The sequence below is a fragment of the Lineus longissimus genome, chromosome 4, assembly GCF_910592395.1.
Source record: "Lineus longissimus chromosome 4, tnLinLong1.2, whole genome shotgun sequence".
Lineage (NCBI taxonomy): Eukaryota > Metazoa > Nemertea > Pilidiophora > Heteronemertea > Lineidae > Lineus > Lineus longissimus.
The window spans coordinates 10,467,456-10,495,026 of NC_088311.1; the positions used below are offsets into that span (position 1 = coordinate 10,467,456).

Sequence of the window (27,571 nt, forward strand, 5' to 3'; positions counted from 1 at the left end):
CTCCTGTGCAGGAAGGGGAATAGATGACTTCTGAGAAGACAATTCTCAGCTTCTTCTTTTTCTGAAGTCCTTTTCGCCAAAAAGCCAAAAACTTACCAATAAAGATGAGGGAAGATAACCCTGGACTGTGAACCGTACACAAATGCTCAGACATCGATTTAATTCTTTATCATAAAGCAGACAAAAATGTGATAGTTTGAAGCTACAGACTAACAAAGCCAATAAAATTCACGATGAAGGCAACGCTGGGGAAATTATGCCAAGAAACTTTGACTGGTATCAAATTGGCTTGGCCCAGTTCACAGTAGTCCTACAGTAAACAACTAAACACATATTATCAATAGAGAGAATTGAAAATTCAACAAGATGTCCAATCGGAATACATATACATGAAATAAAATTCAAACTATTGCGATGCTTTAGAAGCTAAAATCTATAAGTGAACAAGGTATGTAGTCAGGTGCTGGCATAGTTTCAATATCGTCAATAAAACATTGATCCAATTGGTTGGGCCTCGTTTATTATTCGTCATCTGTGGCTGTGCCAGACGATCTCGGAAGGAGCCAGTGGCTGCGTGATTAGGCGGGATACCAACAGGCTTGCGAGGGAGTGAGATCAGGATCGACGGGGAAAAAGGATTAACAGATATCAACCGGTAAGGATTAAATCACTGATCAAAAACAGGGACGTACCAAATCAAGTTCAATACTAAAATAGGATTGTATTAAACAGGTTTTTCAAAATTTGTGAGCGGATACATAGTCGTCTGGATTGAATTTAATATTAATCAGCCAAGAAGCGTGGATTCCTTCTTTTGGCCTCAGACGTCTGCTTAGTGTGAGCAGATACTTCAGTCCGAAGGTAAGTGAGGGATTTTCCTATCTTCTGCTTTGTAAATCATCTCATTTTTTGTACCATCTGTGGAGATATTTGGCTGGGAATGCTCTCAATTCAAGAAGTTCTGGTTCATCAAATATTCATTAGACATGTTAGATGCTAAGATCGGGGATGTGGTGATCACTGTATCATGCCATGCAAAATGTACATAGGGGCCCAGCCCATTTTGAATCCGATTGAGAAGAAATTTATATGGTGGCATTAGATGTATTGTAATGGATTGAATTCAAAACACAATACACTCTTACATTTGAATACAGATGTGGAGTATTGTTGTAATATGATATTTCCGTTGAAAATTAATCCAATACCGCTAAAACTGATACCAATCATTCTCCCACACTCAATGAAATATCCGTTAGATTCCAAGGATCACAGATCTTGGGATCACTGGATCATGCCATGCAAAATGTATGTAAGGACCAAGCCCATTTTGAATTCGATGAAGAAGAAATTGAGGACTTGCCTTGGCATATATTGCTTAGATAGAATTCAAAACACAATACCCTTTATCATTTGAACACAAATACAGATATCGTTGTTGTTATATGATATTTCTGTAGGAAATTATTCCAAAACCTTCATTCTAAGACAAACTCAGTGAACTGAATGAGCTGTTTGATTCAGCTTTGAAAATACTCTCATTGTTATTGGGCTTGAGGTCCTGTCTGTAATTTGTGGTTCATCAATACTCATTAGATGCTAGGATCAGAGATCCGATGATCACCGGATCATGCCACACAATTTCTACATCAGGATCATGCAAAATATACGGAGGGGCCGAGCCCATTTTGAATCAGACTGAGAAATTAATAATTGCCCACATTGGCATCAGATATATCATTTTAGATTGAATTCAAAACAAACTAAATGTTTACATTTGAATTCAAATTATTGGTATGTTCCCTTCTTCTTTCCAAGAATGCAGATAAATAAGTAAGATATAATATTTCTGTAAAATTTTTCGAAAAGCACTAGAAATATTATTCGATATGATAGATGTAGATCTGTAAGAATAGCATGGGGATTTTTGCTAGGGAAGATTGCATTGATTTGGGCTAGCTATTAGTAAGATATCGTTTTCCTTTGAAATATTATCATTGTTTTTGGTCAATCTGTGGAGACATTGGGCTTGGAATGCAAAATGCAACAAGTTGTGGTCAATCAAATATTCTTTATGCTGGGATCATGCAAGGATCAGCCATCTACTGATCGCTTGATCACTCAGTGCAAAGCGTAAGGTAAGGTGGTACAATTATAACCTCTGTGTGCATTGATGTGTACAACCAGCTGTTTTCTGCACTGGAGGGGTAGTGATTGTACTGGGCCTATAATTGTACCTTAATACCTAATTTACAGGAGACAAGCCCATTTCTGAATCTGATTCAGAATAAATTAAGGATTGTCACTTGATTATCATCTCATTTTAATTAAGAATTCACGACATTCACGACAAATTCATTTTTTAAGATTCACAATATACATATACATGTAAATGTATGTGTATGAACTCTTGAAAAGTCGATTCTTAGGAAACTCTTGCCGTTATGCCTACTGCTTGAAAGAAATTGAAGTCAAGGACTTTTAATACTATATCTATATAGCATCAAATTTTTATCACAAGATATGCTTCCCAGCCAAGGACCAATATAGATAGTGTTGGGAGATTGATGGGGGAGGGTCGAAGAAAGTGAGGGCAAGAGGCCAAAAACATGGACATGGCTAAAGCTTCCATTACTTTCTTTTAACGTACCTTCAACCATATCTTCAAAGTGACAAGCAATGGAAAACTTTGCAAATCCTAGCACTGGCATCCAGTCTGCTGTCGTTGATCTTTGTGGTCCTCGCATTCACTGTGGCCATAATGGCTCGACCAGGCCGGTGTTCTACCTGGGTGTCACTCCTTGCGTGCTAAATCGATGACAACGTCATGATTTATCCAAAGGGGAGTCAGCCTCCAAGCAAATAGTGTTACCTGTGGGTGATTGGTTTTCGCATTCTGTTTGGAGTGATAATCCTAGACAGGTGATTTCAAGGTTGGTCAAGTGATGTTTGCTGACTGTCATAACCAGTTAGTTATTCAGCGATAAATCAATTGATTCTTACGATATCATAGGGAAGAATAGAGATATATGGGGGAAGAGGACACTAATCCAGAGTTATGGTTATCAGGGGGCAGTTGCATTATGTGTCAGGAGAGGGAATGACATGCGATTGAGTCAGAATGTAGAAGAAAGGCAATAATGCAAATACTTCTTGTGGAATGAAATGAATCATTTAAAATATCTTTTAACCTCTTGCCTACCGGGCCATTTGAACCGTTCCATACCGGGGCCTTTTTCGGTATTATTGTCAGCCCTGGAATCTTGCAAAACCTCTGTCTTCGCCGCCACCGCAGCGCCATCGATACGACTTAGTTCAAGTTGGTGGGTAGCAGACGACGTGCCTGCGTCACTATACACCAGTAGAGCCGAGCCAGATCATACCAAACAATACACAGAAAGGCCTTTTATAGCGACCACTCAAGCAGTCGGCGGTAAACACGTGTATTTGATTGCAACTGCTCAAGCTGTCAGCGGTAAACACGTGTATTTGATTGTGACCTCTATAGCTGTCGGCAGTAAACACGTGTATTTGATTGTGACCTCCATGGCGGTCGGCGGTAAACACGTGTATTTGATTGCGACCGCTATAGCAGCCGGCAGTAAACACGTGTATTTGATTGTGACCTCTATAGCAGCCGGCAGTAAACACGTGTATTTGATTGCGACCGCTATAGCAGCCGGCAGTAAACACGTGTATTTGATTGTGACCTCTATAGCGGTCGGCGGTAAACACGTGTATTTGATTGCGACCGCTATAGCGGTCAGCGGTAAACACGTGTATTTGATTGCGACCGCTATAGCAGTCGGCGGTAAATACGTGTATTCGATTGCGACTGCTATAGCGGCACCATGGTCGGGACAAGTCGGAACAAAATTTCCAAATTTTGCATCCAGTTATGTGTTTTGATAAGTAACCAACCAAAACCAAGCCTTCAAAGGCATACTTATTCAAGCCTTCAAAGGCTACTTATACGGACTTTATGACTTTACTTTATTTTGATGACCTTGTAAAAGCCTATGTGGTTACTCTTCCCATGCCAATCCACCATCGTTGTACACATATCCATCCTTCTGAAAGAAGGAGACTTTAGGACAGATATTCACTGCTGATATAAAGTCGGCATGACTCTTCCGGACTTAGCCAAATTTCCACTTTCAATTTGCCAAAAAAACACAGGAGAAAGTGGAGCAGATGGCCTGCATCGTATATGTATGATAATTTGGCTTCAGGGTTTTCATGATGTCCTTTAGGAATACAACCTTTTATTCTTTGCGCTTCAAGGCCAAGGCGGAATGTCTCATTACAGCATAAATGCATTCTAAACAAGATACAAACAGCAATCCATTCAAACAATAACATACATCACTTAAAATGTCTTCACCCAAGAGATTGCTAAATGTCATGAATCGAGTACAGAACGCATTTCAAATCCCCAACGACAAGCTTGGTATCATTCAGGATAATAGCTTGGAGCCTGCGGGCTGAGGCAACTTGATGGAAAATCTATAGAGAGTAAATCACTCCATCTCTATCGAGGAAGCAACAGACAGTGTTCTCCGCAAGGCAATTTGTTAGGGTGTCCCAGCCTGCCTTGGAAGCAGCCACCCTAACTTGCTCTATAAGAATTTCTATAGGGACACTCTACCTTAAATTGCTGGCCACCCCACCCTGTGTTGCACACTGGCAAAATTTCTTGAATATCAAGGGTACCCAAGTACCTTGAGAAAACCCTGTGGAGAACTCGGACAGTCAATCGACATGAAGTAACAACAGGCACTTGATTAACTTAAGAAAGCATCCAACTTATCTGTTGAATAGATGTACATCCTTACAAAGATAGTTTGAAGCAAGCTAATTTGTAAGATCAAAGAGTGCGTAGCCAATATGGCCAAGGGTAAGGCACTTTTCAGTGCATGTAGGCCTATTTCATGATCGCTGCACTGAGGTAATCTAGTGTATTCTACTACAGAAGTATTTTAAAACCAGTTGGACCTCACCAATACTATCAGTTATCAGATAACATGCCATCTATGCTAAAGGAGGGAATTAGATTTCAATCTGCGCACACATCTTTGTGTGAATTTGGAGTTCAATTAAAGACAACAATTACTCATGTACCGCAAGATACCAGTGCTATGATAGGCATAACGCGGACACACCTGGTAGCAAGATTTAAGACATCCATTGCCAAGCCAGGATTACGTTTACCAAGCAACATTGCCAAGTCACCGTGAAGGCACGTCTAAGTAAACATTTTGAAAGGCGATAACATGTACTAAAATTCTATTGGCCATCTTTGATGATAATCACAGTGGTATATATCTTCATAGAAACACAATCCTCATGAAGAATTCATGAGGACCCAGCGAAGACCTTCTCACGATATCTGCCACATATCATCACTCAAACCAACCGCCTTCATCAACAGATATTCTCCTAAGAAACGAGTCAATTACATGTAAATCCATCAAATATTTCACCCAAGCTACCTTTTAAACTCAATAGAGCAATCATTCAATGCAAAACAGGATTTTGATTTACCCCGTAGTTGATAAATCAGCACCCGCTATTGTCAAGGCAAGAGGAATATTAGCCTAGCTTGGTAAAGCACCTCTTCAGACTGATTTATTAAAGAATTGGTAAGTGAGCAGCATACTAATAACATTCAGTGGGAGATGGCTGCAGCTAATACCAGAAGCAAAAATCAATAGCTACATGTAAGACACGGCTAACAAATAATGATCGGAGGGGAACTGAACCGGCGTGGCTTTCAGGGAACTAAAATTCCTGGCTCTTTACAGTCCTTCTAATGAGACGTAAAACCGAGGTTTCTTGTATCTGGTGTCTATGCTAGGTCAAGCCAAAGACCCCACCAAGTGAGGCATATGAATAGCTTACCTCGACTACTTCTGGGCAAAGTACAAGTCACTAGGCCAATAAACCCAATTGGTGCCTAACTGTAGTGGCACGAAAAAATACTTATCCTATCTTGGAGGAGGAATACTCCCTGGAGGAGGAATACTCCCTGGAGGATAACACCTCCAACGCTAAAGAAGATGATAGGAGAGGAATTGACTCGACAAGTTTCCTCAGAGATTGACCCGGTGATTTAAAATTCTAAAACACTTTGGTTACATGTACAATGTTTAACTTTTATAGTCACTACCAAGGCTGCAGCATGCAAATGATGGTCCATGTGTGATGTTGTGAGCAAACCCGTTCTTTTTTTAGACGGTCAATGGGCTCAGAGACCGTGTTATGGGCAGCAGTACCATAGACTGCGGGTAGCTGATGTACACTAACTATCAATGTCCATCAGAACAGGTCAATAATTAGGTTCCTGACGAGTGAAACTGATCAGATGTCGAGACAAGAAACTCATACAGCGCCAGACCATAAATCCATGCTGTAGATTAGACAAGAAACCTGTTGGATTAATTCAGTATCAGACCTGGTGAGGTGGTGACTCATGGCCAGACGATAGGGAATTATGTCCACCGTAATCATATCATCAACTGCAACTGCTATGGCTGGGACATGTAAATTGTGATGGAGTGGTCGGTGAAATAAGACCTTATGTGATTTTTTGGGGGGCGGACCCATTCTCTCTTCCGATGGCGAGCTGGCTCAGGTGTGTGAAAGGCAGCAAGGACAATGCTGTCACAATCTGCTATGGCTGCGGCATGAAAAGGGGAATAGAGAGGTTGGGTGAAATAAGACCATGTGCGACTTTGTGGGCAGACTGATTCTGGCGAGCTGGCTCAGAGGTGTGTCAAAGGCAGCAATTATGCCTGATACCTGATAGCAGAAACCCGAGCATTCCTCCAAAATTAAATGGCCCTTGTCAAGAACAGGTCAAAAACATTGTTGGAAGGTGAAACTGATCAGAAACCCGGACCACAAACTCGACACTAGTCATATCATACAGCATCAGACCATTAATCCATGCCGCGGTTGGGATATAAGAAACCTGTTGGATTAATTCTGTCTGATTCATCTGATGAGGTGACTCATGGCCAGACGAAAGGGGAAAACGTCCACCGTAATCATCGTCAACCGCAAATTCTCTGGCTGCGGCGTCCAAACGGGAATAGAGAGGGCTGGGTCCCGGCGTTGGGTAAAATAAGACCACAACGCCATTGCGTGAATCCGTGGGCTCGGAGGTATGCAAAAGGCAGCAATACCATAGACTGCGGGTAGAAGATACCTGTGCACTACTCCAATAAAATACAAAATGTTGCCTTTTTGGGGACAGGTCAACAATGTTCCTGGCTGGTGAAATTGATCAGATATCAGACAACTAACTCAACACAAACTAGTACAGCACCCTGCTGCACCAGATCAGAAATTCATGCAGTGGATGGGAGAAGAAACCTGTTGCATTTATTCAGTCTGATTCATCTGATGAGCTGATTCATTGTGCGAGGGAATAACGTCCACCATAATCATTGTCACTCATACTGCTATGGTTGCGCAAGGACAGGATGGATGAAATGACGCCACACGTTTTTTGCCATCCCGTTCTTTTATCATACTATGACAAAACATTCTAAACACTACAAGGAAATAGTATTGGATAACACTAAGTATCAAGAGGTAATAAAGACTAAGAATGTAGAAGCCACTATTCTGCAGTGCTTTGTCAAGCATGGTATCTCACCTTCGTACTGTTATTCATCTCCTTTGAGACCTGAGGATGGATACAGAGCTGCTCCCTTGAACCAAGTACACATGCCTTCACGCTGAAATAGTCAAAAAGATTTGAATCAAACAACATTATTCAGCAAATTCAGGGATTTCATCCACAATACATTTGCAAGTGAAAGTGAAACCCCGTCATAAAACATCAGTTTAGGAGACATTTCTTTTCGTTTTTAAAATTTTTGGTTTCAAGTATCAAGCAACAAAATTTCTTCAAATTGTAGTCATTGCTAATCATAGTCATAGCTGCACCTGATTGAAATATAAGAGATTTGTTGGATTAAATCTTTTTTTTTAATCTAACACGTTGCCTATAGAATTCCATTGGCACCTCAGAATTTTTATTAATCGTTAAGTTTGCCCAACTCGTACTACTTATTAGTAGTGGCCATTGAAGCAAATTCAAGGCCTTTTTAACTGTGAAGTGGCAAAATTTCATGAGCATTTACTTTTTTGAAAACCATCATATCAATACATATTGATTTTATCATAAAAAATTCACCCTCCATGAAGGAAATTTTCAAATTATGTAGCAAATATTACCACATTTACAGCATAGACAGTGGGCCAGATCCAAAAAGGGGCATAGTTTTTGAATTTGTATTTTGAATTCAACATTTTGGTAAATGCTCTTATCAAGATAAAAGAACCTTACTTCATATCGAAGAAAAGCTCCCACAAAAGTTGTTGTTCATAAACCAGACATATATTGATAGCAAGAATTTACTTGTTCAGAAAATCATTTCAACTGTTCCTAACTGATTTAAAGATTCAAGTTTATGACATGCCTCTGAAGGAAGCTGGTTTGGCCCCCTAGGAGTGAAATGAAGAACTAAAATAAATTTGCATTTAACATTGGATATTCTTGTGAGAACAGTCAGTGTATCCGGTTAACGTCAAAAAAATTTTGTAGGACTTTTATGATTTTTTTATATTATCACCTAATTCATCATGGTAAGAGCATTTTCACTTTGGCCCTGAAATGTTGTCACAAATGACAGCTCTTGGGATTTGGCCCCTGGCCCTAGCCCAGCAGTTCAATGGTAATTTGGTAATTTTATTCAAATTTCATAGACACACATGTACCTGTTATATTGAGTTCTCTTCAATTCTTGCATGGCTTGAGAAAGTTGAGAATGAGTTCTCGAGGCATAGATAACTTTAGGGGCCGCTGAAAAGCACATACATAAGTCAGATAGAGACATGAGTTAAATCCTTCTGATGCTGTTTTGTCATGAAACCACATTGGCACAGGTTTCATCACAACTTTTCAAAGGAAATGATCCAGATATTAATTCAAAACTTTACATATGACAGGTGTCAGTTACATGCATCCGTCTTAAGAAAGATTTGTTCTACCTGGACAAGGTTAACACCATTATATATTCAAAATGAATGAAAGGACCTGAGGATTCGACATGTTCAATTCACTATGCTTTCTGTCCAGGTGCAGCTCTCGGTCAATGACAAATCATTTTCACCAAGACCAAAAATTCAGCACCTGTACATGCTCATGTAATTAGTGTGGTAATATTTTGTTTTCCTGTCAGAGCACCCGGCAAGATTCACCTGCCGAAATTGTCAAAACTGAAACGAACTCTAAACTGCGCCAAAATATGGTTACATCACCAAGCTTGGAGACCACTTAACTCACCTGGCCTTCCCTCCCATCCTCCAGTAGCTTCTGCAAGTTGGTTCATCAAGTCTTCATTGTTCAGGTCGCCGGGTTCAGCATCCTTGAGGAGTTGTCGACCCGTCAGATTCTTTAGCTGCACCTCTGCTTTCGTGTGCTCTAACCAGCCAAGCGTTGCACACAGCAGACAGAGGGTTTTACCAGTTCCAGTAGGACTTTCCAATATTCCATTCACACCCTGAAATAAGCCAAAATCCAGGATTCGGTGCCTTCCCCGACTGTTGTGAACAGTGCCACCATGTTCAAAAAAATTTCTTTAGAAATCATCATTAGATATCATCATTTTAAAGCCAACGCCATTCATTAAAAATTTGTTGTGTAGACAGATGAATGTTATAACTATGTCTAGCAAGTTCAAGTAAAGTTGCATGCAAGGTAATGGCACTCCGGCCTCGTGTATAACTGCATTTTTATTTCCATGTCAAAATCTCAGGAGTCCTGTAACAGATTTTTTAGTAGTCTGTTTCAAATGTGAGCGTCCTGGGCCGAGTTTCATGGTTCAAAAGACACTTTTTGGGGGTTCTCTCGAGCCCTGACTACTCTAGTAGGCAACTTACAGTTTTGAGACACTCGATCAGTTTGGTCATGTAGTCAACTTGACAGGGGTAGGGAACAAATGGGAACTCCACATTGACCCCACTGATGTTGATTGGTGGCATCTTTTTTCAGTTAATTTAAGCTGAAAATTATACAATGATTGAAATTGACATTGACAAAGAGACTTGAAACTTTCAAGAAGTTATTCTAAAACATCTAAATTTACAATGAACCGCAGTTTACAGTGTACATGTACTATGCGCCTACGGTGCCTCATTTTGAATTCAGTGGTTATGGTTAGACGCAACCATATAACCGCCTGGGTTGCTGAAAAAAAAGCATTTAAAACCACATTATTCATTTTCTAATTTGAGATGTTTCAGAATAGAAATTAATACCTCACTGTCGGTGTTGATGGTCTCACCAAAACCACTACGGTGGAGCCAAGATGTTAGCCAAAACCTTGGCTAGGCCTCAGTTTTGGTCTACATTTTAGCTCTACCCTCGTGGTTTTGGTGAAACAACACAGACAGTGAGGTATCAATTCCTTAAACCCTTTCGCTGCGGCAGCCACTTTTTGCCAATTTTGGCCAGCACCGCCATGTGCCGACAGTCGATACCAATGATAAAAAGTGGAGATAACTTTTAACTGAACGGTCGAAACTATTAGGATGAAAGATTGAAACTAATTATTCCTGAGTGCGTTTGGCGTATTTAGAGTGGTTGCGACCAAGTACTGGTGAACAAATATTGTAGAAGGGCATGACGTGCTATGCATGTCACCCGCACGACATGGGACCCTGTACTGTACATGACGTTGTCACCCGCATCCCGCGCATTGAACACTGAACAGAAAGTGAAACTGAAAGGGTTATCAAAATATCTTTTGAAGGTCATTTCTCAGCCGTGAGAAAGAAAGTGATATGAATTTGGTAGCGGCTCTCTTGGGACCTCACAAAGAACTTAGTCCCCTGCGATTTCCAGCGGTTGCGTCCTGGCTTTAAAAACTAGTAAAAAAAATTGTCCGAAAATAGGTCAAACAAAGTACCATACGTAGGCCTACTTAAAAAATCAGCTCAGTTGTCGGATGAAAATTTCATTTGGGTAGTGACAGGTAGATACACATAACCCAGGGCTCATGTACCTAAATATCAATTACACATTTACCAAAATGATATTTTAGGTCTTTTACATAATACGCTGCCCTCCGAAGTAACTCTAAATTAGTGTTTGATCAAAATTTGACAGGACAAATCTTAAAACTTGCCGCCGACTCGCCAACGCCATCTTTGAGACAATACTATAACTAAGATTAGTCTTGCAAGATTGATAAATAAGTTGAGCGAGTCCCAGTGGGCCTACACTCCGGACGCAGACGACCGGCTTCGTTCCTCACCATAAGGAGATCAAATTAGGATGACGCAACGGGCTGCCCAGGGAGTCTAGGTGGGTCCTCCTTTTATTTGTTTTTGTTTTTTTGTCGGTATATAGATATTCCTTTGACTAAACATCATCCGGCACTAATGACTGAGCTTCAGTAACGGATGCGAGGAGAGGAGCATACGACTGACTCTGGTATTTGAGGATGTTGCCAAGGGGATCGCAATTTGAAAAATGTGTGTCCTTTAGGCAAATGAAATTTGATTTAGTCTGGTCCCCGTCCCATTGATTTTTAGCGAAAATTATATTCGATTTTAATTAGCCGGGTGTAAAAGCGAGTATATATAAAAGGGATGAAGTATTTTGATACAGTCAAGTAAGGTGTGGGCGGTGACAAGATTCATGATATTAGTTTTCAGTGGCCTTAGCCTAGCCGAGGAGGGGGCGTGCAGCCTTGACGATGCATGATTATAATCAATAAAATCGATTTCAGGAATAATAATAGCTTTTTTCAGATAACTAAAACGATTCAGCCTTGTTGATATTGAATTATTGACAGCGTTGTTGATACCATTTTGCGTTCTGCTAGCTGGTTGCATTCTCCACAGACATTACATCTAGATCTGGAACTTTATTTTATAGGGTACAGAGCAGGTAGAGCATCACGTAGTTCAAGAGCGCTGCAGTGCGGCTGGTCCTGACTGACCTCTATCGGAAAAATTGAGACACTAGTACCATAACATAATTATTTTATCAATGTTTTAAGACCAAAAGAATCCACAACGGCCTTTGTTGCAGCGTCAAGAGTTTGTCACTCTCGGAGTCGGACTGTTGGAGTTCATTCGTATTTTTCCTTTTTTATTGCCTCCCAAACTCCCTAAACTCCCTTTCAATACATCCTCCGGGATAATAAATACATTATCAATCACCTGATATCAGGTAAGAGACTTGTCAATGTATATTTTGATTATATGCGGTGTTCGAAAACACCCATCTCTCTTGATGGCAATGACCCACTTTGCAACACATTTTTTTCTCCATGCAATATGCATGCATGCACACGCAGTGACGCATGCTCCACTGGTTGCAGTGCGTGGCCATGCCAGAGGCAGATTTGGGAACTACAATACAATTACGGTCCATTCACAAAACCAGCGAACATAGATCAAAGCGATAGCCGATGCAGTGGAACCTCGTTGCACTTGATTAATGGGACAACGTTTACGAAGACCTCACGTCACATCACGTTACACTAACTTACAGTGATTTAAAACCGTCAGAGCTGCAATGCTGAATGCATCGTGACGACGGCCAACACTATGAAACGTTGTCCCCAATTAAGTGCATGAATCTGCAAGGACACCCTACACTACAGTAACTCACGGGCCAACATGAAGGGAGTGAAAAATGCTATTGCTGGTTGTAGGGAGGTGTCTTGATTCATAATGTCAGATTTCATTATTGTATTGTAACTATCTATTCATTTTGTCCAAAAATCACTGTCCCTAATTATAGAGAGCTGGGGGTGTCCTGCTAACAGTACAGAGATGTCTGCTCAGGGAGGTTCCACTATAGATCGTTACACTTGATTGTGGACAACATTTATGAAGACGTCATGTCACGTTACACAGTTAACAGTAATGTAAAACCGTCAGAGGTGACGTGACGATGGCCAACACTATGTAAATGTTGTTCCCAGTCAAGTGCAAGAATCTTGCTTAGAATGGCTTGGATGATGAATGAAGGAGTCTTTCCAAACGTAGGTCATGTCGGTTCATTATGCAGTGCCGTTCAAATCTTCCAAGGTGCTTTGATAGAAATGCCTGGATTTCCAGCTTGACCTAAATAAAAAGAGAGGTCTTTAGAAATACAATTAGAAATGATGGAATACTGAGAAGTGACATGATGAGTGACTGCGTCTTGTTCCAATTTTACATTTGATAATTGATCAAGTGATGTCAGTGAGTGCTATACACTCTCACCTGGGAATTCTGAAGAAGCCAAGCCGTTTTCAAATCTTTCCTACCTTTATACAGCGCATTGCATTGGAACGGAGCTGCATATATTGTAAACATGGGCAAAAACACTTACCTGAAGTTGATGTTGTTATTCCACTGACTCTTAGAAAAGCCAAGCTGAAAAAAGCTCGCCATGCCCATAAGCCAGAAAGTACATACTATACGCGTAGTGGCCAGTGTTCATTACTTGGTTGTAAGGATGGAGGTGAAGGTGGAATTTTCTGGCAAAATCTCGCAGTTGGATAGTGCTATCATCACAATCCAGAAAGTATACCAAACCAGTACCTGAGTGGGTTGGCTCAGCCACAATTCATTCTTGCCATGCGAACACAGTATTAAAATATGTCTGACTAATTGAAAAATGTTTGGTTAGCATTTTAACATAACATGTACATGTACAATCACAATATTGAATTGGAATTGCACTTTAATAATAAGAAACTATCATTATCATCTGGTACATGTCTCTCTTGTCTTACTCTACAAAGTTTATCTTCAAAAAAGTTGTGTTTTGGCGAAATCATTTTATAAGCACAGAGGCAACCCTGCTCGTAGTAGAAACTGTTCAGCATGGACGTTATGCCCATAGGACATGCCGAAATAGTTCCAGTGTTCTGCACATGGTTTTCTCAAGGTAGGGCGATACCCTTGATTTGCATGACGTTTTACCAGTGTGCATGCAAGGTAGGGTGGCCAGCAATTTGAGGTAGGGTGGCCCTATAGGAACCCTCTACAAAGTTCTAGAGCAAGGTGGGGTGGCTCTTCCAAGGTAGGGTGGGCCACCCTGACAAATAGCCTTTTGCCTCCCATGGATTGAAAACATTGTATATCCTTTTCATAATCGAATAATGATGTCCTAATTTTGATCTTTTCAGGTCTGTCTAGAGAAGAGTGCCTTTCTGTGTCGTTCGTTTTTAGATAATCAACAAAATGGCTGCAGGTGAGCATGTAATCCCAACCTATCCGTCTTAGACTTAGAATAAATAGATTGTTACGATGAAAAAGTCGTCTTCAAAACTAAGAAGTTCTCCATGATTCAATTGGCCATCTGTTCTAAACTTGCAAAGTAGTAAATCACAATCGAGGTCGAAATCGAATCTCTTGGAAGAAAAAAAAACGTTGGTTGAAATATTTGGTGAAATCTTTGTATGGACTTCATCAGGCTAACCTGAACAATAAATGTGTTTGAAAATGGTGTTATCTTTTTGATGTACTATGTGCAGCTTTAAAGTTCGCTTAAGTGTACATTAATATACATGTATGCATCCACAATGTCACTGTAGTACGACTGCCAACAGAGATGTCATGAACAAGGTGAAAAAGTCTCCAGGCAGTTGGCGTTTACCAGTGGTTCTATCAATGCAAGAATAATGGTCTTAACACAATGTATGTAGCTGACCTTAGTTATTACATGTACAAATAGTGGAGATATAGATTGCCCCGAAAACATGATGAAATTGGTGAAGTGCTCTTGATATTCTGCACAGCGAGCAGTCATTGATGTATTTTATGACAAAATATGCCATGTTGGATCGAGTAAATAGATTTTGTCGGCTGTATTCCCATTCTTGGCTACTTGACAGGGGCTTGACACACTTTATGATTCGTTGCAGTACAGTAGCCTAGCCCTGGCTTAGAAGGTGGTCGAAGTTCCTCACTGTGAGGAGACCTTATTTGGAATACCACTGACTGACAGCCTACTTATCAAATCTGATCCTTGTAGCTGTCAGGTGTTGATATAAAGATAAGGAATTGCTAGCCAACCCACCGTGTAAAAATGAAGCACCACCATTCAGCAGAGGCACGGGCTAAAATGTATTAGACTGGTTACATGATGAAGATGTCTGCCATATCTTTTTGATAGGTTATATTGCAATGTACAGGAGAGCAATTTCTGTGGACTGAATTTCTTAAAATAATAACTTTCATTCCAATGATAACAGAGTTGCCACTGAGTTGTCGTGTATAGTCAGGATTACTTGTCAGCGCATGCCCGACATTCGCAACCAAATAATTTGTTAATATGGTGCTTGGAATGGATAGGTTATCACATTCACAGCAAGTTGCGTGTAATGGCAACTTCGAAAAATTGGCAAGTTTTGCTGAAGTAGGCCATATCAACGACACGTACATGAACACTTGCATTGGTAGAGCTGCATCTATTACGACTATTTAACCTTCCCCCTGGTTGAGAAGAAGTTGTACTAGACCACTGGCGCTACAAACATGACAGAGTTGTGTGCGGTCATGCAGTGTGTACTTTCCTTGCTCATGTCATACGCAATCGTAGTAATATCTGATCAATTCTTGGGTTGGAATGGAAGAAATATATAAATAAACAAAGGGGACTGTTTTCAAATAATGATTAATTAGTTATGCTCGGTCTTAATGTAATGATGTTGTGAGGGCAAACATGAATTTTTAAAATCGTTCCTTTCTTGATTGAAGAATATGCTCCAATTTTACTGGGCACCCGAGGTCAGTCAAGAAAAACATAATCCAGGGAAAGTGTGACCAACGTGATGATCATGCTTGACATTTTAATTGGTATCAACATTGATCGCCACAGGTCTGATCGATAAAGTCCAGGCCTTTGATTGCCGGGAGACCGTGCAGTCGATTTGGTACTGAATGTGGGGGCCTGTTGATCATACCAGTCTTGCCGGGAGGGGGGGGGGTTATGTTCAAGTTTTTGGTGCGACATTTTGTACAACCGTCATGTGTAGTTGTGCAGCGGCACATGTAAGGCCAGGGATTGTCACTTGACATGATACATGATGTATACAACTTGTCACGGGGTAAAACCTCGTGAATTGTGTGTAGCCTGTGCTTTGGAACTTCGTGTTGTGCATGAAAAGTGAACATTGACACATGATTACATTTGAAAGCTTGAACTCTAGGTAGTCTATAATCCTCTTGCAAAACGGGGCCTACAACACGACTTCTCCTTACACATGTTTTCATTGAGGGTGTAAGTATGTATCGAGTGAAACGGCCTGATATTGTCAGGATGCTAGTCTATATAATCGCACCCTAACTCGTTCCCGGCAAGGAGAAAATCAACTTTTTTATGGCTGCAGTTTTCATCCTGAACAGGTGATGATGCATTAAGCATCGGACCAGACTGTGCACTGCTGCCACTATTGAATTATTGAATGGCAACAAACATCACAATTTATCAATTGACTTGCCATCAAAACATTGATAAATACCGCTATTTGTGATGGAGGTGCAACTGCATTATGTGTACACAGACAGACAAGCGAGTCTGGACTGAATGCATCATGTGTGTGGTTAGAAAAATATAGGATGGACGAGATCAATTGTGCGGGCTGCAATTTGTATAATTGTTTGCCAATAGCCTCAAAATAACCTTGCTTTTGCTTTTGTGCCACTCGAGCATGTCAAGAGTGAAATTGATCAAAGAATCCTCTCAGCAACGGATGATGGATGATTCTGCACCACAATGTTATTTAGTCCATCATCATTGATATCATAGTGGCGGGTTAAAAGCCGCCATGCATACCAACCATGTACCATGGGATGAAGAACTGATGTGATGGGATTTTGGAATAGTGCCATGGCTTTGACGGTGCTTGCGGGGAATTCATACAAACTGAATGTTAACTGAGGAATATAATCTAGGTGGCTAAATGCATCAAAAACCTTTCTTGGTATTACATTTACAATGCATGATATGTGGAGGGGGGATGTCTTCAAATGTTTTACTAAGTTTGTTGCTGGTTTGTTAAAATTGAAATGACAAATTCTATTTAAACTGAATGAGTGTTTGTGACCCGTCACCGCAAAACTAGTCGCATGTCTGTCGTACAGAAGATGAGCCTTAGTGACACCAGGGGATAATGGAAGAAATTGATGTCCACAGATTTCACGAAAGGCAGACAATAGTGAAATGAACAACTTGTCCGTCTTGATTTGCCAAGCGCAGAGCAACATGCGCCTGGTTTTTCTGTGATGGGTCACATTTTGAAACATTGATCATCAAGTTTATTTGATGATGCTTGGACCATACTGATGCCGGTAAGTCACCAAGAAATTTGATGAGATGCGGCAGAAGCCAGAAGAGTCATGTATGCCCCCTCCTCGGCAGTGACGGGAGGGAAGATCGGACCTGGACAACCACAGACAACTTACCCAACAGGAATTGGAAACCGATGAAAATTTTGATTTAAAACTTTGCGGTCCGCCTCACATTACTGACTGTTTTATATGACATGATGTGTTTTCTATCATTTATTCTTTGTCTGGCTGCGTGGTCATTTCTAGTATGCAAATGGTTGGGTCTCCACTTATGCTGTGCGACCGCGGGAATTAGGAAGAATCGACTGCGTCCAGAGGGTCTAGAAACATTTGACGCATTAATAGTATGGCGAGGTAGTTACATGTATCGTGTTATCAATGTGGTCTATCTAATCCTGTCCTAGCTTTTATTTCTTTTGTAAATTCTCGTCATTTCGCTGGACCGTCATTTTATAGCGGCCAGCATCACATATTGTGACGCCCTTTATATTGCAGAACGAAACAAAACTGAATTTCAGATTTGTTTACTTTTCTTTGCTTTTATTAGAGAGTTTACATGGCACATGTAGCTTCATGCTTGTCATATGCAAAATTTGCATCGATCTTTTTTATGCAAATTTTATTGTGCAAAGTTTTAAATCGGTTTTGCATGGGAATCGCTATAAATATAAAGCAGGTATTGTGGCTTGCCATTTGCAGTAAAATGTGTGTCCTCTAAAAATTTCCAAAAATATTATTGAAGCTCAGGCTCTGCACCTTCCTCAGCTCTGCTGAAAATGAAATAGACAACTCATCAAACGATTTCAGTTTACTTGATGTGGATGGCGTAAGACTGAACGTCATGATTTGAGTTCCAAATCCAACTTCCATAAGAACAAGAGTCGTTATATGAAATAGTGTGTTGCCTCAAATCATGGAGTGACTCCTTGTTCGCAGCAAAAGTTCGAAATTAATCACATAATCTTCAGTAAAATTGGTCACATCTCAGTGTTGACAGTTGGCAGATACTACCTTTTCTGACCTGTCACAAAATAATCTGTCAACAATTCACGTGGCCATGAATGGCTGCCATATCGATATCGAAACAGCTGCTGACAGCGCGTCTGGGGCGGGTGATCATGAATTTCATAATTCATAGAGAGATAAATTCGAGCGCTGTGCGTGGTCAAGAAAACTCGAGGACTTGTAGCTAGTGGAGCTGACTCACTCACATAGTGAATCATCTGCGGAAAATCTTTTTTTTTCCGCAGACAGATACATTTACACTCGAGTGTTTTTTTTGTTCACACAAATTAGTGAATCATTTCAGTATACTCTTGTCTGGGTTTATAAATCTTCCCCCGATTACTGGATGGTGGAATAGTCCAGGGTTCTCAACAATCTATGCTGTCTCAGTGTCTGTCCAGGTGCAACACCCGGACAAAATGACTTTTTTCGTTTTAACTGTAGCACCCAAACAAACAGTTTCTCACCCGGGCAGATTATGGAGTTGGTCATGGTTTGCTGTTGGAGCACCTGAACAGATTTAGCTGCCAACTTGGACAAAACTAAAATCAAGTCTGAAAATTTATAAAATGTGGTTGCACCACCGGCTGAATGAAGTTGGTGTGATGACCACTATTGGTACAGACAGCATTGCACCTGCTTCTATAAAGTAGACTCATCTTGACCACCAAGTCCAAGGCTTTACACCGGCTACATTTAAAGGCAGTATAAGTCCATGAGGTTCAGGATGAAGTAGACTACATGTAGCTAAAGCAGTTAAAGAGCCACACATTTTCATTGCTATTATTTCCAAATTCACAAAATGAGTTTCCGTCCGTTGGGAGTCAGAGTTGATCGTTATGCTGATTTTGAATCCACAGCATCGGAGGAGACTGTGTATGTTGTTATTGTTGCTGTTCGTGTTGCACTGTTCTGGGCTGTAGCTAATTAATGGAGGAGTGGAGGTTTGTCAGTCTATGGGATGGAATTGAATTGGATACTTGTAGTCTGGAGAGGGGAGGGGGCTGCAGATTCCATCTAAGGCCATGATTAGGGCGGGGTTATTCATTGTAAGCTGATAGCTTTGGTTACATGCTGGTACAGCGACTTGGCGTGAAGTGTCTTGTGGTGTCTACAGTAGAAAACAAACCACACTTAGTATTAACCAATGGCCAAACAACATGACTTCATAACCCTCCTGTAAATCTGGTGTGGATGAACTAGATTTTTTACAAGAATTGAGACACCCTGTAACTTATTCGTGTCGAACTGCTTGATATGTCCGTACCCATGAAATATAGGCGGGACTAGGACTTGGCTCCTCTCCGCTTTATAATCAAGCGTCTTGGCGTCGCATTATCATTTTATAAATGTTGGCGTGGCTTTTATTTCTGCGTTTTTGCATAACAGATAACTGCAAAATGTTTGGTGGCGAAAGAAAGTCCTCTAGTTGAAACTACTGTCACGAGGTTGTCAAAACAATTTCATCTAAAATGATGCAAAAGTTGCAACTTATACTTAATAGACAACTTGTCCAATCAAAATACTTTGAAATGAAATGTCAGCGAATTTTTTCCGGGTTTACAGCGTGTGCTTCCGAATGTGTTTTCAGCGCAGCAAATAGTCTTCTTTGAACGAAAAGCAAAAAAAAAAATGTTTGTTTTGAAATAAATGCTACAGCCCAGGACTCGGCATGATTGTTGCCAAGGTGTAATCGCACATTTTACATTTCAGTTGCTTCTACACTGCATGAGGTAATATTTTGTAGAGCTTGTGTTCAGGAGTGTCACCATATGATCACAACCTGTCCAGAGAGAGGTGATTTTATGTACTGGATGTTCTGCCTCCCCCAGAATCCCTTGATGTTGTCGAGTTGTTGACTAACTTGTGTAAATGGCAAATACAGTGGAACCTCCCTTTGTGGAACCTCTCTATTAAGGACAACCTCTCTATTAAGTACAGTAGGTTTGGTCCCAAATTGGTTGTATCCATTCTATTGGACCTCTCTAATCAGGACACCTCTCTATCAAGGACAGCACTTGTCAGTCTCGAGGGTGTCCTTAATAGAGAGGTTCTACAGTAGTTACAAAATGATTTAGGCCTTGTTCACACTGGATTATTTGATACTAGTTATAACAATTTTGAAACTATCCAAAGCAATTTTGGTGCAATTTAATCGTTCAGTCAGTTCAAATTAGAACACCCTTACAGGTGGTAAAAAAGAATCTGCTTTTACCATTTAGGTCAATGTGGCCTACTTTTCTAGTGTCAGCAGGTCAAGGTAAAAAATACTAAGTCATAGTTTAAGAAACCTTCACTATGTGAAAAAAAAGTCTCGGGGGACATTCGGCATGTCAACAAATCTAAATTGAGCCTCAATTTTGAGGAAACTTTATTTTTGGTTCATTTTGCAGGTGATTTGTGTGTGAACATAGCTTTAGTTTGTTATTCTGGAAAACCTGGACCTCACACTTAACAGTAACACAATGTAAATCAATATAGGGAAGCAAGTTCCAACAGTTTGTCTCTAACATTGATTTTGAATCAATTTGCATGATTTTTAAAAAGTGAGAGTTTTGTCCCTTTAACCCAAACCATTGTTGTGCTTATTTTGCACATTCAGGAAATCTAATTCATTACTAATTGTCTTCTTGTGAAATAACTTTTGAAATTCCCGCAAAAAATGAGTTTCGTGTTTGGTTGATTTTAAACACGTCCATTAAAATATGTAAAGAAATTGACCTCAGCTGGTCAACATTCATTCCGGTACTATACGTCCTAAAACCAATTCCTAGATATTCATTTTCAAAAAACGTAAATTGAAATTGTTATCAGATTGAATGATTGAACACTAGAAATTGTATGAATCATTGAAAAGGTTTCTTGATACAAATGCTAACTTCTGTATGATTGTGCGTAGAAGTTTGTTCACATTCGTCGTAGATTGTGGTTAGAAACCTTTCTCACTTTTGTAATGATAGTGTGTTGTCTTTACCCTCTCTTTCCTCAACTAAAGTTGCCCTATTTTTTCACTCCCCCCCCCCCCAAGTTACTTCTAACCTGTCCATGTCTTTAAATTTTTCATTTGTATTTACAGAGAGTCCCAAAGAAAAAAGTGGGAGTTGTTCGTATAATCTGATCTTGAAGCCAGCACGCACAGACTCACCACGTCCACCCTCACCACCAAAGGACAAAGAAGTCTCGTTAGAAGAATGGCAAAAGAAAATTGATGAGGCCACAGAGAGAAGAGAGGTATGGACACAGATGTAACACATGTAACAAACAATACATTGGACAGACAAAACGCTCCGTCATGGAATGTTTCCAAGGTCACTTCTATAACATTACGAGTGCCAAGAGAGAGGACACCATTGGTGACCACTTCAACCTAGCCAGCCACAAGGGCCTAGACGGCGTCACAATCACAGGGATCGAATTCATACACGACCCCCCGGGTCTCGACACAACAAGAGACCTGCGACTCCGAAAAGAGTCTAACTGGATCCATAGATTGCGCAGCACAGCTTCTCTTGGTCTTAACATCATGGACAACACGTCCTGGTTGATCGGACCTTACTTGTTGCGTCTCTAACATCCTTATTGTTTACGTTGCAGAGATTGGCGCAAGAGAAGAAAGAGAAAATAGCGGAAGAGTTGACCAAGCTTGAAGTGGCGGCAAAGGCACGGGAACAAGAGGAAGAAGAGCTTAAAAAACGTACCGCCGAAACTGTTCAACAGAAACAGGAGCGTGCAGAAAAAAAACGGCAAGAGCATATCAAAGGAATACAGGAAAGCATCCGGGGACATGTTAGTATTCTTTGGGCTTGATTGATCAGTGAGCATGTAGCTATGGATGGGCACCATTTGAGGGTTGTTTGCCTTTTGTGACCCCATCATCAGCCAGGATGATATGATGAGGAGTGGTCACTTATGTTGCACACTTTGGTCTTTTGCTTGCCCTCGCATGGGCACTGACTAAAAGGAATGTTGGTTTTACATCTCACTTTAAAGTTCTATGTTGTTTGTTAAATATTTGACATTTGTAATTGAATTTGAAAACTTTACATTGTGTAAAATACGGACTAAATATGAATTTCAACAGTGCTGTGAATGCTCTAAGTATCGAGTTTCAGCGGAATTCATTTGCATGATAACTGCATGACAGCATTGTGGATAATTGCATTTCTATTTTACTTGACCACCAGTAATTACGAACGGCATACCCCTTTAAGGACGAGGCAAGGGCAGGAAAGTCGCCTACTCCAGATCACCAGCAATCTGTTTAAATGTCTAGTATCGAACCCACTACAATCAGATTATCAGTGTGACACTTTCACCACTAGACCATGCTGTCTCTCAGAAAATGTGAGAAAATCTATGATGAGATTTTCTTGTATTTCAGTGTATGAAGATCGAAGTCATTGGTCAAACTTCTGCGCTGTACATCGCCAAGCTTCGGGAGAAATCACAGCAGAAGCTGGACAATGCTGAAAGGCGGCGAAACGAAATCATCGAAGATATCCAACAGAATATCAAGGAGCATGTGAGTTGACATAAAAATATTTGAGTTGGGTGTCTCCTGCAGTTTTAACACTATTGGTGTGTTTTCGACTCCCCATTCTCGAACCAAGAACGGTGTTCTTGAACGAGTGGAACACACGAGAATGCTAGGGAGCTGTTCCCAAATCCCACACCACCTAGGTGGCTGGTGCAGTGGGAACGACCTGAGAGCAAAGATGGTGGACAACGACAGTTCGTCTGCTTCCTAAATGTATTTGTGTGATTTCAAAAATCGGAACTATAAGGAGCCCTGAGAATTCATGGCTGATTGCCCTTTAAAACTTAGTTCTCGTTGAGAAAAAATTTACATTAATTTGAAAAAAATTCATTGCAGCGCTTTGAAAATGAATGTTTTCATGTTTACAGGAGAATCACATTGTCGAAGTGAAGAAAGCCTATGAAGAACAGCAAAACCAGAAGAAGGATGAATATTATTCGAAAATGGAGACGGCTGTCCATAACCGAGAAAAGAAACTTAACGAGTTATTCGAAAAACTGAAGGACCATGTAAGTGGCGCGTAAAATATTTTTGAAAAAAGAGTTTATGCACCAATTTAGCAATTTCCCTATTGTGCATAGATTCGGTAGAGAAAGCCTAAGTTCCACTTATGTGCCAGAAATGTTTTCGAAATATCCAGAAACAAAATATGGCCTATCCAGGGGACCCTCCTAATGACCATTGGACTTCACTGAAGAAGTTTTTTTATTTCTGCCTTGACTGGCTTGAGACTTCTGAATTACTTGAATCCTATTTGGTTTTGAGGCAAGGATTAATAAAAACAAAACCTCGAAGACCAGTAGTTCGCCCTCCACCAGAACGCCAAACAATGCAGGCATAACATGGACTAAAGTTAAGTAGTTTATCAGTTTGAAATGGTTTATTAGTTAATTTGTGTCAAAGATGATACCTGATGTTTGTAATTTAGTCTCAAGGTTGGAAATTGTAGTTGGGAGCCAGGAAGATGTGTAACTTCTCTGTTGATATGCTACAAGTGTAACATTGCTTGTTTAAATTGTCTGAAATTGATCTAGGGTGCTATAGTCAAGTAAAGAAAAGTTTGTTTATTATAGTATCACCCCTAATGAAAGGGCCAGCCAGCTTTTGGCTTATGAGACACTCTTTACTTCCAAAGTCCTATCTCTAATGCCAGGCGCCTGGCGAGTAGGCAGTTTGTACCCTATATTTAACTAGCTAGTGGCTAAACCAACTGGCTGCATTGGAAAGAGTTTACCAGCAGGCCTCGAACCTTTGACCTTCTGTTCAAGAGACAGATGCCTTTACCGCTATTTAATTTGAAACACTTATCTAATTCATTTGAAATTCACTACTGGTTTTGACTTCATTTCAGGATGAGCATGCTAAGAATGTGCGCCAGACTGCCATTAATCGCCAGTCGAGCGGCGACGATAAGGCCGAGGCAATGGAAACCAGTTAGACAGGAAACAACGTTGTGCTCGGACGATTAGATGCAAACATGTTCTGTTTACATTTCGGACCAAATCCCATACTGTTCACTTATGTGCTGTGTTCATTTCTACGTAGTGTCAATCCCTGTGTGTCGATTGTGCCGGTCTTAGCGTGGCGAATTCGGATATCATCCAAAGAAGTGTGTTCATTATCATAATGGGAGAAAATCTTGTTCAAAGACTCTCGTGGATTATTCCTTCTTTATGTCATATTGGAAACAAACTTCTGAACATTCAAAATGTTGTCATGGTCATGTTTATTACAATGTATATATGAATGTCTTGAATCTCGAATCAATAAAACCTATGTGACTGAGGCCTTTTGAGAAAAGTTTGTTTTTCTCAAAAGCTGGCCAAAACGTGGTACATCTAATGGCTGATGAAAGCATGTCTAAGAATTTCGAAATACTGGGTGAATCGATCATGAGGATTTCGATAGATTTCAACCAGATCTTGGACACGCTGTTGCACAATTTGGCCGGAGGTGCCCATAATCTTATGGGTTCAGCGAACGACCATCAAAAATCTGTTTCGTGATGGAGCATCGTTCAGTGTATAAATGGTGTTCACGGCGGAGTTTTATGGCAACCTCGTTCAATTTGTAGCGGAGAGATCATCCTTTGATGTTGCTCCTTTTTTTGATTCGACCCACTTTGCCGACTCCGAGAACTTCTTGAAATTTGTAAGATATCGTAGCCAACTTAGCAGTGTATTTAGCCATTTTATTAGCATTCCATATTCTCACCGCCAACCCTTTGTCGGCTGCACTGCCATCTTTTGTCGACTTTGCATGATAAAAACGACCAACTTCCGTGGCGCTATAACCTGAAACTTGAATGCCATTTTTGAACTGTGCTGCCTCTCCATTTGTGTATTATCTATATAGTTGTATGTGACGATCTTATGGGTCGACAGTGTTCATGTAGTTTATTTACTTGCATTACTTTTAAAATGTAGCCAACATTTAGTAGCAGCCTGTTTCTCATTTATACTTTTCTACAATTTCCGTTTGCGAGTTCTGTTCCGACATAGCTTATGCATTTTGAAAAGACGGACTGAATGAATCTCAAAGGTTTGTATTGATGACCCGTTGCAGCACAGTTTCATTTGATTGTTTTTTTACTCGCCACCAAAGTTGTCTTTGCATGTTTTTTTTACATTTGTGTACCAATAGTAATTTGCGAATAGTTGAAATTGACAATCCTTCCGTATGAAACCAAGCACCAAATCTGAGTTGTTTGAACAGTGCCAGTGCTTATGAGTTGTGTCCGGTAATTGACTGACTAGACAAGAGATGCAACTCTGCACCTGGGTGAGCCAGTTTTTCCATAATCAACTTATCAAGCCTCTCGTCTGTCAGCCATGTTGTCAGGTTTTTGAAGTTGAGTTATTGCTGACAGTTGAAAGAATAACACGTTTATAATGTTTGTTTGGACAAAATTGCCTTATTAATATTAGTGATTTTACAGTATTCAAATAAAAATACTTACAGACCTGCCATCAGGTACACTTTTGGAGTATTATAACCATTTGACCAACGTTTATGAAAAAAATTCTCCTTGACTGCTTGATTCTGGAAAGGAAATGCATTGGAGTACACACTGAGTGTTGGTAGATATCAACTAGATACTCCAAAATTGGGAAAATATGGCTCAAGATAATCCAAAATGTAATAGAAATACTACATATTTTGAGGTTGGCAGGTCTGTACCAGAGCTCGGGGTGTACAATGTATGTACTTGTCAACCCTCGGTCCATGCACTGTTCAAGCAAGCCAGTTCTTGTACAGCAATATGTGTTGTCATGTACTTTTGAAGAAAACAAAGGTATAATCTTAAAAAGTTATAATCGTAAGAAGCTGTTTGGTGCTTTGCATTTCTTCCTGCCCGTCATACTTAAATTCTTGTTTGAATGAAAGGGTCACTTTATACAAAGAGCACCATAATATTAAAAAGCATCAAAATGATAGTTATGTACTTACTTACTTTGCCCTTCCATCCTCCGAGAGCTGAGGCCATTAACATCTTCCCCCAAAATGATAGTTACTCCACATTAATTTGTTTCTAGTACTTAAGAGTAGGAGTGTTTTGATGTAATATCGGATCAGAAAGAGCATATTATTCTCAAGTAATTTCAATGATATACCCTTTGAATATAATATTCCCCATAAAAATCAAATTGAAATAGACAAACCATACCATACTCCTACTTATATAAATAGATTGTTCAAGTTAATAGTTCTGTTATTGCTGTTTGTTCCAATCAAGCCATAGTGTGTTCTCATTTCAAGAGTGAGCATAAATTTTTTTCTGTTGCATTTATTTCTTGTACACTTGTAACAATAATAATTTTGCAGGCGTGTACCGACTATACAGATTACTGTTATGAATTCAAATAAAGGTATGGTTTGCATGGTAACTGATTTCCTCGTTTCCTTTGTTTATAAATGAGATGTAATCTGAAATGATTGTTGGCAGGCTTTGCGCAAAGAGGGTGAAGATGTGACTTCAGAAGTCTGAAAAATGCTCAATATCAATCCGTCATTGATTGTGAGTATGGCAAACATCTTTATATGGGAAATTTATCGTGTAGTATCGCAAAAACTTCTTGATACAGTGAAGAATCCTTACAAGGCATTGGTTGTGCACTGCGTGACAAAATCCAAAATTCCCCCCCTCTGGAGGATGCTGGTCCATCGCAGGTTAAATTTTTAGGCAAGCCCTTCGGCCTGTATTCAAGAACACTGTCAGACGGAAGCTACCAAAAGGCTGAAGAACTGTCCTGATGTTGTCCCAGGTACAGAGGACATGTACCTCGGGTCCATGAGTTACTTCAAGTAGACTATGTGTACTTTAGTAGGCTACCTAACGTGCCAAATAGGGAACTCTGGCCTGTCTTGAAGAGCACAGTCAGGTGGAAACTCTTGCAGAGTCCAAGTCTGATGTCTCAGGTAGATGAGTATATCAAGTAGGCCACTTGAGATGTCTCTATGGCCAGGTTGGCCTTAAAACACAAGCTCATTCAAGGAAGAAATGTCCTGATGTTGTCTGAGAGGACAGCTCTTTCCCATATACACAAGATTCCTCAGGTGCATCAGCTCAACAGTAGGCTAGTTGTGGGTTACAGTAGACTATTTGAGGAGCTGAGTGGGGTAATTGGGCCTGTCCAATCTCCCAGTGAGAGGATA

General features: G+C 40.3%; 2 protein-coding genes across 7 annotated transcripts in view; one reads left to right on the forward strand and one right to left on the reverse strand.

The window, feature by feature from the left end:
- The window catches only part of LOC135485886 (regulator of telomere elongation helicase 1-like), a 43,055-nt gene extending 31,861 nt beyond the window's left edge, over positions 1–11,194 (reverse strand). The window contains exons 1-5 of the mRNA XM_064768233.1: positions 11,102–11,194; positions 9,955–10,076; positions 9,359–9,575; positions 8,791–8,875; positions 7,664–7,745 (exon numbers count right to left, since the gene is read on the reverse strand). Coding sequence (XP_064624303.1) covers positions 7,664–7,745; positions 8,791–8,875; positions 9,359–9,575; positions 9,955–10,056 — 486 coding nt within the window. The 5' untranslated portion in view covers positions 10,057–10,076; positions 11,102–11,194. The remainder of the gene's footprint in view (positions 1–7,663; positions 7,746–8,790; positions 8,876–9,358; positions 9,576–9,954; positions 10,077–11,101) is intronic.
- On the forward strand, positions 535–26,802 carry LOC135485887 (golgin subfamily A member 6-like protein 1). Of its 6 annotated transcripts, none has more exons than XM_064768236.1 (8): positions 535–655; positions 14,208–14,272; positions 17,620–17,727; positions 21,455–21,609; positions 21,973–22,164; positions 22,760–22,900; positions 23,284–23,424; positions 24,267–26,802. In XM_064768236.1, exons 2-8 carry the CDS (start codon positions 14,263–14,265, stop codon positions 24,351–24,353), a joined length of 834 nt encoding a protein of 277 aa, XP_064624306.1. In that variant the 5' UTR covers positions 535–655; positions 14,208–14,262; the 3' UTR covers positions 24,354–26,802. The 6 variants fall into 6 exon arrangements, with proteins under 6 accessions (XP_064624306.1, XP_064624309.1, XP_064624305.1 ...); XM_064768235.1 differs by lacking the exon at positions 535–655 and adding an exon at positions 669–861; XM_064768234.1 differs by lacking the exon at positions 535–655 and adding an exon at positions 12,115–12,253.
- The last annotated feature ends 769 nt before the right edge of the window (positions 26,803–27,571 follow it).

Coding starts and splice junctions, on each gene's coding strand:
- LOC135485887 (XM_064768236.1), top strand. Junction 22,901..23,283: donor AACAGAATATCAAGGAGCAT/GTGAGTTGACAT, acceptor TCATGTTTACAG/GAGAATCACATTGTCGAAGT. Junction 23,425..24,266: donor TCGAAAAACTGAAGGACCAT/GTAAGTGGCGCG, acceptor ACTTCATTTCAG/GATGAGCATGCTAAGAATGT.